The following is a 12,819-nucleotide window of genomic DNA, read 5'->3' as shown; positions in this document are numbered from 1 at the left end:
TACTTTTCATGGCTACAGTACCTTTATTCAAGCCTCTAAACACACTAAAACCCAACATCTCTACATCGTATGACTTCTGATGAAAAAATGCCTCCAGAAAATTAAAGACCACACTTCAGAGAGAGTAAGTTAACCATTTTTTTTTTTATCGACACATTGTTTGTTCCTTGAATTTGTGTAGGAAAGGCTGTTTGTGCTGCAGTTCCAGGTGTAAGTGCAGTCTAATCAGTGGAAATCAGTCGGACCTGCCCCGTTTGTTAACAATATTATCCGCCCTGTCAGTCATTTAGGGGAAAAATCAGTGGTTAACCTACTCTCTGACGGGCCTTGTCGGAGCTATGCGCTCTACTGACTGCCATTCTAGTTCCTGCTGTGGTGAGAAATGGATTTGTTTGTGTAATCATACATTAAAAACTAAACACATGTAAGCTAAGCTTGCGGTTAGCATTAACATTGGCGTAGAATGTGAACTGACAGCAATCTTGCGTGTTGTTTTCCAGCCCTTGGTTTGGTCTGACAGGTCACACGATGTCATCAACAGGCACAGCAGCATGGAGCGGTGGGTTTGGCTTTTAGGATTGTATCCATCTGAAAAACACACACACACACACACACACACACACACACACACACACACACACACACACACACACACACACACACACACACACACACACACACACACACACAAACAAATATGACTATTTTAGCTGCATGCACACATTTGTGTTTGCATTAAATTAGATGACAGCTTTGTGAAGATCTGAGAAAATCTACTGGTAAGACTCACAGATCAGATTGAAACATTAAAGTGATTAATATTTTGTATTGATAGACGCTGATGATCAGAAGTCGCGGCAGTGTGTTAGGTAAGAAAAAGTTTGGTAAGAAAAAGTTATGTTTCATTGGCCTTTTAACATTGGTTAAACTATTTTCGTACGTGATTGACAAGCCACACAGTCTGCACGTTACTCAACTCAATAGGAACCTTTTAATGTCCTTGAATTGCTTTAACAGCACAAAATTGATTCCACCGAGGAGACGTCCACTCAGGATAACTTATAATTGGTTGCATTCAGGCATAACAAACCGTGGGCCAGGAGGTCACAGCCAATTACATTACATAAGAGTGAAGTACACAGCTGTCTTGTCAAATGGGTATACTGTATAGTCCAATGAAAGTAGAGGAAAACTAAGAATGTCAGTGATCAATACTGCAAGTTTGACCTCAGATGTCTGTAAAATAAGTCATGTAAAGAAAATCTACAGTCTTTTGTTTGGTGAATAAATGGAGCTATACTGCAAAGGAAATGGTTTCATGATTTCACAGTCTGTATATTTGATAGTGATTAGGCAAAAATGGAAATAAACTACACAGTGATTCATCACATGATCATAAAAATGACAAATTTCATTTTCAATTCTCCAAATGTCTTCATAAGGCATGTTTTCGCCTGTGAAATCAGCCTGTTCTGATTCAAATAAAATTGAAATAATAGTCTGCTGTCACTGCTCTGGACCAAACATCTGAACTAAGCCTCCCTTTGCTGTTCAAGGCTGTGAGTATGGTGTAAAAGCAGAGACGTGGCTGTGCATGCTGAACAGCTGAGACGTACCGTCAGCCATCTTCTGCAGGTCCTTGAAAATGCGAAGATGGTGAGCCAGGTCGGTAGCCAAAATGATGTCTCTTATCAAATCCAGCACGCGCTGGTAGTCCTAAAAAACATCAACAATAACTTTAGCTTGCACATACTGTACAGTAAGACGTTTGTAATGTGTGAATGAGATTTTTTATCTTACCTTCCTGGAGAACTTCTCAAAGATGTTGCAGCCAAAAGTGTTCAGAATGGCGATGGCCTGGGCAAAGTGATGTCTCTGTCATGGCCAAAAAAGCACGATGGACACATGAATGAGTGCATTTTCAAAATGCTGCTTCTGAAGGAATGTTGAGTCATATTGCAATGCAACAAGCAAAGACACTTTACATGCCTCCCACTGCCTCATCACTGAAACTAAGGAATTATGTGTGTTGGTTTTGGCCACTAGATGTCATACAAGCACAAAACAGCAACAATTAGTAGCTCACACACACTGAAGCTCATCCAACAAACGATTATAAGAAAATTCTACAGGGTGCAAGCTTAATACACTACACAATTATAGTTAGTGGTAGTGTGGCCTTCTAATTTTCTGCCCCCTCTTCTAACAAATATAAATGGGGAGGACACATAATTAGAAACACCTCCCAACATAATAACGCTAACATAAATTAACATGTAACTGAATACTGCTGTACTGAATTGCAATAGATTGTGAGGTTGTGCCTAATAAAGTGGCCACTGAGCGTACATGCAGTAAATATTTATATAGGCCCAAATCCCTCATGCTGTCTGAACCATTGTCAGCTCTCCCACGTCCCTGTGATGTGATGTAACTGGTTGTGATTTTACCTCCATCACAGATCCCTCTGAGCTGTAGAGAGCAGCCAGCACAGATTGCTGAAAATAGAAGCAGACAGTCGAATGAAACACAATCCATTTAGTGTACACATTGTATTGATTCAAAGGAAACAACATCCTTTGATAAAACACACTTTCTTCACTGTGACTGTTCGTGTCAGCTTGAATATGAATCCTCAGACAGAGAAAACACAAAAGAAGCTGACCTTTGTTGCATAATGACAGTCGCTGTGTGTGTATGTGTGTCATTTAGGTGCTGCAGGGTTACGCTCGATTAGAGCGCAGCAGAGCAACATGCGTTAATCACAATGACATCTAGTGTCTCACTGGGGCAAATTCACAGATACAACAGCAGACTCTGATTCAACTATGACACATCCAGATCTCTGCTCTTATTGACGCTCCATCATGAGCATCTACAAGTCAATTTTTTTTTAGTCTACATTTTTTAAAGTGCAGGTGCAGTGCTACGTGTTCGGGAGGTTTAATGTGTTTATTTTTTTCCCTCCTTTGCATCATTTCTGATGCTTCACTGTGAGCCCCCCTAATACTGCAGAATAGCTTCTCACTGAGGCGACTTGGAAAGAGTTGTTGGTGCCACGGTGGTCCAGGTCATGGCACATACAGGAGACAAAGAGAGCAAGAATCTCTATATCCCTAAAAAGAGAAGAAAGAGGAGAGTTCAGGATCAAAACAGCAACCTCTTGGCTAGTTCATTTAATTTATTAAAGCACTGGGGAGCAGTGTGCAATATGTACTTACTCGAGGTAGTTGGACAGCCCTAGGTTTTTGTAGAGCAGGTAGCAGAAGTGTGAGACAGAGAAGGCGTGCATCCAGTTGTGGTAGGGAGGGTCCCTGTAGCCTTTCTTCACCATGAGACAGAACCTGACACCAAAACAGCAGTTCAGTTATCATCCACACAACAGTACGCAACTGGTGACACATGTAGCATATTTAACTGAGTGATGTATCTGACCTGTGGATCAGGCTTGGTCTCCTTCTACTCTTTATTTTAATTAAAATCGTCCACTCCAACTCAACAATCCTGATTTAGACTTAAACATGTACTCCAATAGTTTTCTGCTCTACTGATCAAGTTTGATTAAAATCTTGCCAGTTTTCTTGCTGGAGAGCTGCTTACATTGCTTTTTCCAAAGTGTTTGGATTTGGGTCGTATAGTCGACTGATAAGGTCACTGAAACATTTGTATAATTCATTGGCATCATACGTTTCTGCAAACCATGGATACGTGGTTTGCATGTATATGAGCTGACTTCCTTGTCACAAGGAGAGGGAGGGAAAATCGACACAATACCAGAAACTACAGAAAGATGAATTAATGCGGACTCCGTAAATCACCTGTAGGACACAGTCACACACAGGCTCTTATATTTGGTACACAAATGATGGAGTTGTCAAACCTGGCCAGAGTGTTCAGGTCAATCTTGTACGTGTTGATGAAACCCATGTCTTCAAACATGCTGAGGACGCACTGCAGACACACACAACAGGATCGGTTACATCACTTATGCTCTCCATCTCTAATCTCTCTCTGCTGTCTCTCATTGGCACTTTTCCCTCTCAACCTCTGGTCCTTACCAAGGGCGTGGTGTCATCCGGCAGGGAGCGAGGCGTGTACGTGAACTCGGCATAGCAAGGGTGGATCTCCATCACCGGTTCGATTCCCGTAACCAGCAGCTTCGTCACCTCTTCCTCTGAAACCTGCAACGTACACATACTGAATCATATGGAGTAAATAATATAGACAGTGTCAGTAAACACAATGTGTCTGTGTGCCAGGAGTGAGTGAGATGAACAAAAATGATTTTACCTTCATATGGTACATCATCATCTCATTGGCCAGGTGGGACCTGAACTGAGCTTCGTGGACTTTCTTGTAGAGCAGAGACTAAACAAACAAACAACAAATCAACAGTTTTTATTTACTACAATTATCCCTTTCTCTATTTTCTCTCTGTTAGAGTCTTGTCCACTGCCCCCGCCCCCTCCTCCTCCACACCCAATCACCTGCAACCGTTTTAACTTCTGAATGACCAAGTCTGAATGAGTCACTCTGGTGTCTTGTACTGCTATCAACCAAAAGTTTTGAACTAAAGAAGCCTCTTGGATGAGAGGTGAAACGTCTTCAGGAAACTGAAACAAGTCCAGTTGCCTACGATACAGAACTTAGAATTACCAGGACCTGGATGACTGAGAACCTTCATCAACAATTTACTTAAAACAATGTACACTTTTTAGAAGTACACTAAAATACCACTTGATGTATTGTTGAATCAGTATATTTGTTTTAATACAGTAAAGTGAAATTCAGTACATCTATTTTGGGCCTAAGTACACTTTATGTACAAATATACCTTAAATTAAGCACAGAAGTAAAAGTATACTTGTAATAAGGTTTCTATACCAAAAATATATTTTAAGACAACAAAGATAATTGGGACACAATTTGTATTTGATCTTTGGCATCCAGGACCCCATTTACACCAGGTATTGAAATGTACAGCATAACATTGACACCAATATTTATTGTGACTAACAATAAATTGGCCTGTGGGGTGTTGTTGACAGAGACATGCCTCTAATTACCAATTATAAATACCGATTTCCGATTTCCAATACCACAAGAGAGCGGGACAAACTGTCACATTTTCTTTTACAAAGAAAGGAATAAATTAATGTTTTACATATGCAGAATTTACTAGATGGGACAAATTATTAAGAATATGTCATAGACAGCGGTTTATATAGTTTGTAAAGTTTGCCATAACTCAACAACTCCAAAATTCTGTGATTTTTAAAGGGAGCCTGGGGCTGATTTGATGCCACCTCAAATAACTTACACACAGGTTTTTCTCTGGAGGACAGAGATCCGATCTCAATGAGGATAACAAAAATGCATTAAAAACAACAGGTAATTTCAGGTGTAAATTAGTGGAACTAGCTTGATTTTACAGTAAAGTCAAATGTTTAGTGACAATATAAATCAAGCTAAATGCTGCTTACATTTCGGTACACGAGGGAAAAGCTTTTTACAAGCCGTAGCAAACAGTGCACCATGATACAGTGAGCTATGATAAATAACGCATTTAATCACGTTTAAATGATTAATGAGCTGCCCCGAAAGGCAATTATTTTTCCAATCAAATGTCTTTATAGTTTGTCAATAAACTATCGAGTACCGGCAGTCATTGAAAGGTCAGACGCCACAAGAGCCACTTAATATGAAGGTGAATCGGAAGTGATGAATAAAACATCGTCACAGCTGTAATTTGAGTCTCTGTATCAGCTGGAAGAGTCTTTCTTTCTTTCGTTCATTTGATTATTATTTATTTATTTTTCATTTTTGAAACTTCATTTTATTTCACACAATGATAAAAAACCTGTCTTAGTAGGGGCTCATAAGCAACACACCCATGAAAAGATTCAACACAAAAACTATTTTGTACATATTGTCCCCATCACCATCTTCATCTTTGTCTCCGTGAGCTGCACACACTAGCTCGGCTGAAAGTGTGTTAATGGCTCTGCAGCAGTCATACAATTCCTATGAACTGCACCATAAAAGCCACTCAGCTCCATCACAAATTCAATCTCTTTAAATTTCCCTCGAGATTTTGCTAGGCTCTGCCTCGACTGAGCATTTTGCTCCTACTGAACTGATCCCATTTTGCCAGCCGGGATCGATCTCTCTGACAACACTAACAACACTGATTTAAGGAGTAAGAGACTCCTAATGATGGATATACTGTATATGCTGTTTTTCTAAATGTTCATTTAGTCTTCTTTATGCAGTCAAGTCAAATTAATGACCATAACACTTCATTAAACCTGCAGAGATTACTTTATTACACATTACATTTATTTTTTAAAACTATGCGGAGCTAATGACCTGGGATTGTTTACCTGTGTTTATGAAGATGAATGTGTAGCTTCAGAAATGCTGCATTTATTCCCTTTTAATGTTTCATACTTTGTCACTGCTGCTACCAGAGATAATAAGATGAAGTGAGGCTGTCTGCTGCTGTAAGGTGAGACGTTTAAGTCATTAATTAATTTGTAACTGATGATGTTTGCCTCACAAATGTGTGGTAGCAATTTTCACTGTGGTTATAGTTGTGCTTAATATGCTTGGCGACAGCATTTATAATCACGTACACAAGAAGCAATGTAATCGTCCCTGACCAGACGTCTGTGGTTATTCAACATGAAAACAGAACATTTAAAGGCTGCAGAGAATCTTTCACTGGTGGAAGAGACTTACGTGGGCGATGCTGATGCCACAATAGATGGAGAAAGCCGTGGCCAGGTCCTCATCGAAGCGGTTGAACCAAGGCCCGTTCATTTTATTCACCAACTCAGCCACCCCGATCACCTCTAGTAGGACGAGGGTGTAAAGAAAGAATGAAGAAGACAGAAGTAAAGAAAAGGAAGGTGAGACATTGAGGGAGGCAACGCAGAGGTGGATGGAGGGAGAAGGAAAGTTGATGAAGAAAAATGGAGAAGGCAAGATGAGAGTCAAGGGCGAGAAAATGAGTCACAGAATGCAGCAGTCAGAGGTGCAGCTGACTCTAATAGGTCTGCTAACTTTCATTAATTTCAAACTGGAGCTGAACCTAATTGCACAAAAAAAGGGTCTTTGATTGTAATCTGAGCTTCAGTCAGACGAATCACACAGCATCTAAAGTTTCTCTGCTTGGATACAGCAAGAGGTGAAGAGCACCATCAACGTCTGCGTATTTTGTAAATCCTAAGTATGGAACATGCTGAAGACGGCTGCTTCTCCAAAGTGCACTTTATGCACTTTAACATTTAGGAGTAAAGGATTTGATGGAAGGACTCTTTGTGCTATTCTGAGAGAGCACATGTGTATAAATGTAGCTCGGTTTTTTGAAAGGAGGAGACAAGAAGAGCAGCTGTGCACTGTAAGAGGACAATAGAGGAGCAGCTACTAGAAGTGTATTAAAGCTAGGTCTGGGAGAAGAAGTCAATAATGGCCATTATGATATTATCAGTAGCCCTGTTATTCTATTTTTAGTGTGTTAATAGCCTCTTCACAGATAACAAATGTCACCACATTGTGTTAAAATGGTAGAAAAAAGCTTTGATGAGCTTTTAGTTTTTACGTTCTCAGCTGCTGAAACAGAGTAGCTGAATTTGTAATATCTTCAAACCAAAAAATTATTGAATGGTAGGTTGTGATAGGAATGTTAATGGCTTCATTTGAATTTTTCTTCTTTTATTTATTTCATTGTTTGTACTTTTTGACTTTTATCGTTTATTACCTTGTGTGACTTAGTCTCCAATTGTGTTATTGTTCATATTTGCTTGTTAGTCACCTGCAAATCACTTTAAAGGGGCTCTATGTAAATTGTAGCCAGATACATGTATAATTCACATTTTTATTGGTGAAATGTGAGTGGATTGGAAGGTGATTTGATAAATGAGACCTTCCCCCGTCTCTTCAGTTGCCTGAACAAGCCTGTGGACTTTTGTTTCAGTTGTTAACGCTGCTGGACTGTGGATGTCTTTGTGAAGGACTGAGGTCGGATTATCTGTGACTTTATGCACGTTCCAGTGCCTCGTCTCAGTGCCTCTCTCCACTCTGCTAAGAGGGAGCAACAGTAGCTAATGTTAGTTCAGAAATGGAGTCTGCTAACATGAACTGATGATGGGCTCCCAGCACAACACAGAAGGTCCACAGAGCTCCTTTACTGGAGACATGTTATCACTATTGCCAAGTGTCTGGCAATAAATAAAGTACAAACGTGTTCAGGGATTTCATCTGTTAGTTCAGTGCAACTTTACTTTAAATAAGTCATTTAAACGGACATAAGTTTTGCACTTCTTTTGTTACTTTTTTTGTTTTGTTCCATTAATATGAGCAGAAGTGCAGCCAGGTGTCTGGCAAGAAAAAGTACAAATGTATTTCATTTGTTAGTTCAGTGCAAGGTTGCAATAAGTTATTTAGCAGTGAGGAAACAAACTGCACCAACTGTTAAAAATCATCTGAAAATTGTGTTTGCATTTTTGTATTATTCCGTTAATAATAGAAATAAAACACAACATTTTACCAAAAACAATACCATCAGTGGCCTCCAGCTAATTTGAGTTTGAGACCCCTGCTCTAATCTGTCTGAAAAGTGCTTTACAAATAAAGTTTGCTACCGTTGTTCTCGTCTTTGATGGGGAAGCAGAGGATGTTGCGGGTCCTGAAGCCGGTGCTGTCATCAACACCGCGGTAGAAGAGAGGGTGGGAGTAGGCATCCTTAATGTTCAAGATCTGACCGGTAGTCGCCACGTGACCCGCAATACCCTGATCGGCTGGGATACGAAACTCCTTCTGCACTCACACACACACACACACACACACACACACACGCACTTGCTTATTATTTCTGCTTTTAATTGGTTGTTGACAGCAGAGTCAGACAGGAAACAAGTGGAGAGAGCGTAACAAATGACATCCAACCACGGTCTTCAACCAGGGAGTCTGGATGGGAAACTTTCTGGCATGTCATTCCCTGTTTCTCTCCCCAATCATTTCCTGTCTGTCTCTACTGTGAACTCTTTAATAATGGCAAGAAATTATCCCCGAAAAGGTCACAGGAAAGACAAAAGATACAACGTTATGTTGTGGAAAGCAATTAGCACATACAGATTAAAGGTGAGATATGTGGAGTTTTAGTTGAAAACATTTAAAAATGATAACTAGCCAGCAGCAGCTACAGTGAACAACAGTTAGTGGTAACTCTGGTGATATGTTGCCCCCTTTTTGTTTGGAGTATGATTAGACAGCTGGGCCAATTCTTTCATATGTCACCTTTAAATGTGTGCAGATTTAATCAAATGTTTGTGCGTTGTACCTCCTCATCGCTGACCACGCCACCATCGAACACCTTCGCCACCAACTCATGACTGACTCGATCCAGCAGGAACACTGAACAGCTGGAGAGACAGAATGAAAAAGAGAGAGCTTTAACTCATTTCATCTCAGGTCATTTCGTAACTTTAATTAAATGCGGCAAGTCAGTTAAGAGCAAATTGCCAAGATAGCCTTTTCAAATAGAGATAAAGACATTCACATTGTACACACACACACACTCTTTTTTTACACACACACATCCCTTTGAAGATGAATCAGAGGGCTTACATCTCTGCATCACTGAGGTTCCTGGCCTCCACTATAATTTCCTGTAACAGCACTGACACATCATCTGAAAGAATTAGACAGAGAGAGGGAGAGAACGAGAGCGTGAGAGAGGAAATAAAGGGAAAACAGAGGAAATTGAAGAAATACGGCAGAGCTCGGATAGACAGAATCAGAGGTTACGCAGTGAGCACCGGTGGATCAGCTGCACACGCTGATAAGAGCTTTTGTAATCAGTGGTACAGTGAGAGGCAATTTGTTCTACCAGTGGATCAATTTTTTGTCCCCGCAATCATGATGAATCATCAATGACTTTATTGTACTGTTGGTGCTTACTGTTGGATAAGAATCTAAATGCCTCAGTGTAATTATAGGACAGTGAGGTGGGGCCATCATTTTTAATGCCCTTTTGATTTTATGGTTATGATCCTGGGTGTAATCACCTTTAAGTTCGGTAATATCTCATTCAATTACACGCGCCATTTGTTTCACTTGGCGATCACTTAAATATTGGCCATTAACCTAAATTGTCCTACAATGTTCTTTCTTCACGGAGGAAGACTGACAAAAAAAAACTTACCCAAGTGTGTGAAGAGATTCTTGGCCACTTGTAAGAGCGCCTGTGACGGGAAACAGAGCGCAAGAAAAGCTCTTTAAAAGGCAGCTTCATGTATATTTATGCATGCATGCATGCAGTGTGTGTATGTGTGTGTGTCTGTGCGTGTGTTCAGTACCTGGCACTCCACTTTGAGTTTCTGTTCTTTTTGGAAGGCCAAAGTTGAAGTGAGGACCGTTGAAGTGTAGCAGAAACAGTGCTGGATGGCATGCTCATCTGCCTCTGTGTGTCTGCAGTGGCGGACACACACACACACACGCACACACACACACAATTCATTTTTAGGGAACATCAATGGATAGTACTAGTCACAAGAAGAAATATTACAATAATATATATACAATATCATGAATTGAGCAATTTTGCATTAGTAATTTTACTTTCTACCAGTTTTGCTGCAAATATTTGTGTATTCTTTTACTTAAGTAAGTAAAAGACCTCAGTACTTCTTCCCCCACTGCATTTAATAGATCAAATAATCAATGAACTAGTGAAAAAATAGTCAGTAGACGAGCTGATGCTGAAAAAACCCCTTAGTTTCAGCCCCAAAAGAAAAGCAAAATGCACAGTTATTAACTAAAAACAAAAAAATCACATATAACTGAGTATAAATAATTAGTCTAATGTGTCTAAATGACTCTGAAACAGAATTATTCTCTGGTGTCCTGCAGGTGGTGAATGTGACTGAATGCCGCTCTCCTTTAAGATGTAATGATGTGAGAACTTGACAGCATTAAGCAGCTAAATGAAGACTGATGAATGGAAAGATCTGCAGACCACATTAATTGCCTGCAGTTGCCGCTCTTTGCCTACAGAGGGCAGTGGCACATTACTGTGCTGACGTCGAGGAGCACAGTGTAACTCCAGGGGTTTTTTTCGCCTTGATCTCAGACTCCCAGGTGTCTTAGCAAAGAAGTTAGGGATTTGAACTGAGCTTGGAAAAGGCCTGGGAAACTCAGTTGGAGGGCGATTAAGTTCACCCTCTCACAAGAGGTACAAATGCGTTATGAGTGACATTCAGGAGAGTCACACAAAGCAACAGTCTGTCAGGCTTGGAGAGTAATTTTCTTTGGTAGCAGCACAGTTAGTTGCAGTCAGGATAGAAAATAGTCCCCATTTCCGCAGCTAGAATGAAAACCAGCAGGAGTCTATCTCCAAAGACCAGAAGTCTGATACACACAGAAAGCACACAACACTTTCCACAAAGAAATGTAAAATAAATGGAGAATGTGTGACGCTACCATGGGGTTGGCTGCAGAAATAAATCCTACTCCCAACTAATGACCTTTCTAACATTGCTGCCAACTTAATTTTCAACACTAAACCTCATCATGTGTTGGTCCTTGTGCTCCTAAACATCAGGAGATCATCATGTTTGTGTCGCACACATTACCTTCAGTGCATATCTGCCTCTCACAATGTCATACTGTTCATTCTCTCTGTGCCTTAAAAAAACAAGATTAAGATTAATTTGTATGCAGTGTTCTTATCGGCTGGCAACAAAACTGAGTTAAAGACGTGTTACTGGTGTCATAATATGTTTTCATGCACCTGTGTCCTACAGTTAGAGGCTGAATTACACCTTTAGGAGGGCCAGGCACAGAAATGTTTGCAAAAACCTCTGCATATGAATATGCAATCTATATGATGAGGGGATGTATCTTAGAGATATACGTCTCTACTGAAATCTGGATGACTGATCTTGGAGGAAAGGATGGATTTATCCCATTTTATGCACAGTCCCGATCATAATCCTGCTGCTGTTACTATGTTAATGAGATGCCGGCTCTGTCATCAGTGCCACTGGCAGAGGGGGAAATTATAGGACATGATCTGTCTTAGTCTTCAGAGAGCATGAGAGAGAGAGAGGGAGAGAGAGAGAGAGAGAGAGAGAGAGAGAGAGAGAGAGAGAGAGAGAGAGAGAGAGAGAGAGGTGACTGCATGTGAGCATAAGTGTGTGGTAATAGAGTGCAAAAAGAGATAAAATACATTAATCTCTCAGCACTATAACATTAATAGAGACATATGGTTGCTTGAGAATCACATGTTGATAAATAGATAGACAGTTTATGAGCTGCAGTTTCCCCGGTAAACACACTGACCTCTTCGGGCTCTTTCCCAGTCCTCTGCTGCCTCTCTCAGGGTTACTCCGCCCCTGAAGAGGTTGGGGTGTTTACTGGGGACACTATATCTCACAAGCTGTATCAGCTCCGCTGCTGGCCGTTCAGCTAATCACTGAATATACAATTAGGAAATATCACGCTAACTTGGTGTGATTTAACAGTAAATAATCATAATAATAATGTGGCATGCTAGGAAGTTGGTGTTCTTGCCTCAGCCTCAGATCAATGTGCAGTAGTAGGTGGTAATGAGTCTGAGTGACCAATAATTTTGTCATTTTTCAGTAATTTTACATCATGGTGAATTATTGCGTCTATGCTGATTGCCCAAACTCAGCCTGTCAGTACAGAGTACTCAATTTCCTAACAGAAAAAGCTAGCTAACGGATAGCTAGCTAACTTTTTTTGCCCGGTGTGTCTTATGCAGGTGTAGGGACGAACTGTTCTTTAAAAAAC

General features: G+C 40.4%; 1 protein-coding gene across 2 annotated transcripts in view; it reads right to left on the bottom strand.

Moving 5' to 3' along the window:
• pde2a (phosphodiesterase 2A) overlaps nt 1-12,819 on the bottom strand; it is a 162,444-nt gene that overhangs the window by 8,642 nt on the left and 140,983 nt on the right. For both annotated transcript variants that reach the window (XM_084351350.1, XM_084351351.1), the window contains exons 14-28: nt 10,362-10,473; nt 10,208-10,247; nt 9,631-9,694; nt 9,344-9,425; nt 8,646-8,820; nt 6,742-6,854; nt 4,291-4,368; nt 4,059-4,181; nt 3,881-3,951; nt 3,222-3,344; nt 3,029-3,116; nt 2,451-2,498; nt 1,801-1,875; nt 1,617-1,716; nt 476-588 (exon numbers count right to left, since the gene is read on the bottom strand). In XM_084351350.1, coding sequence (XP_084207476.1) covers nt 476-588; nt 1,617-1,716; nt 1,801-1,875; nt 2,451-2,498; nt 3,029-3,116; nt 3,222-3,344; nt 3,881-3,951; nt 4,059-4,181; nt 4,291-4,368; nt 6,742-6,854; nt 8,646-8,820; nt 9,344-9,425; nt 9,631-9,694; nt 10,208-10,247; nt 10,362-10,473 — 1,405 coding nt within the window. The remainder of the gene's footprint in view (nt 1-475; nt 589-1,616; nt 1,717-1,800; nt 1,876-2,450; nt 2,499-3,028; nt 3,117-3,221; nt 3,345-3,880; nt 3,952-4,058; nt 4,182-4,290; nt 4,369-6,741; nt 6,855-8,645; nt 8,821-9,343; nt 9,426-9,630; nt 9,695-10,207; nt 10,248-10,361; nt 10,474-12,819) is intronic.

This window comes from Pagrus pagrus, assembly GCF_965226575.1.
Source record: "Pagrus pagrus genome assembly, chromosome: 4".
In the NCBI taxonomy this organism is placed as follows: Eukaryota; Metazoa; Chordata; class Actinopteri; order Spariformes; family Sparidae; genus Pagrus; species Pagrus pagrus.
This window is presented reverse-complemented; position numbering and strand designations above follow the sequence as displayed.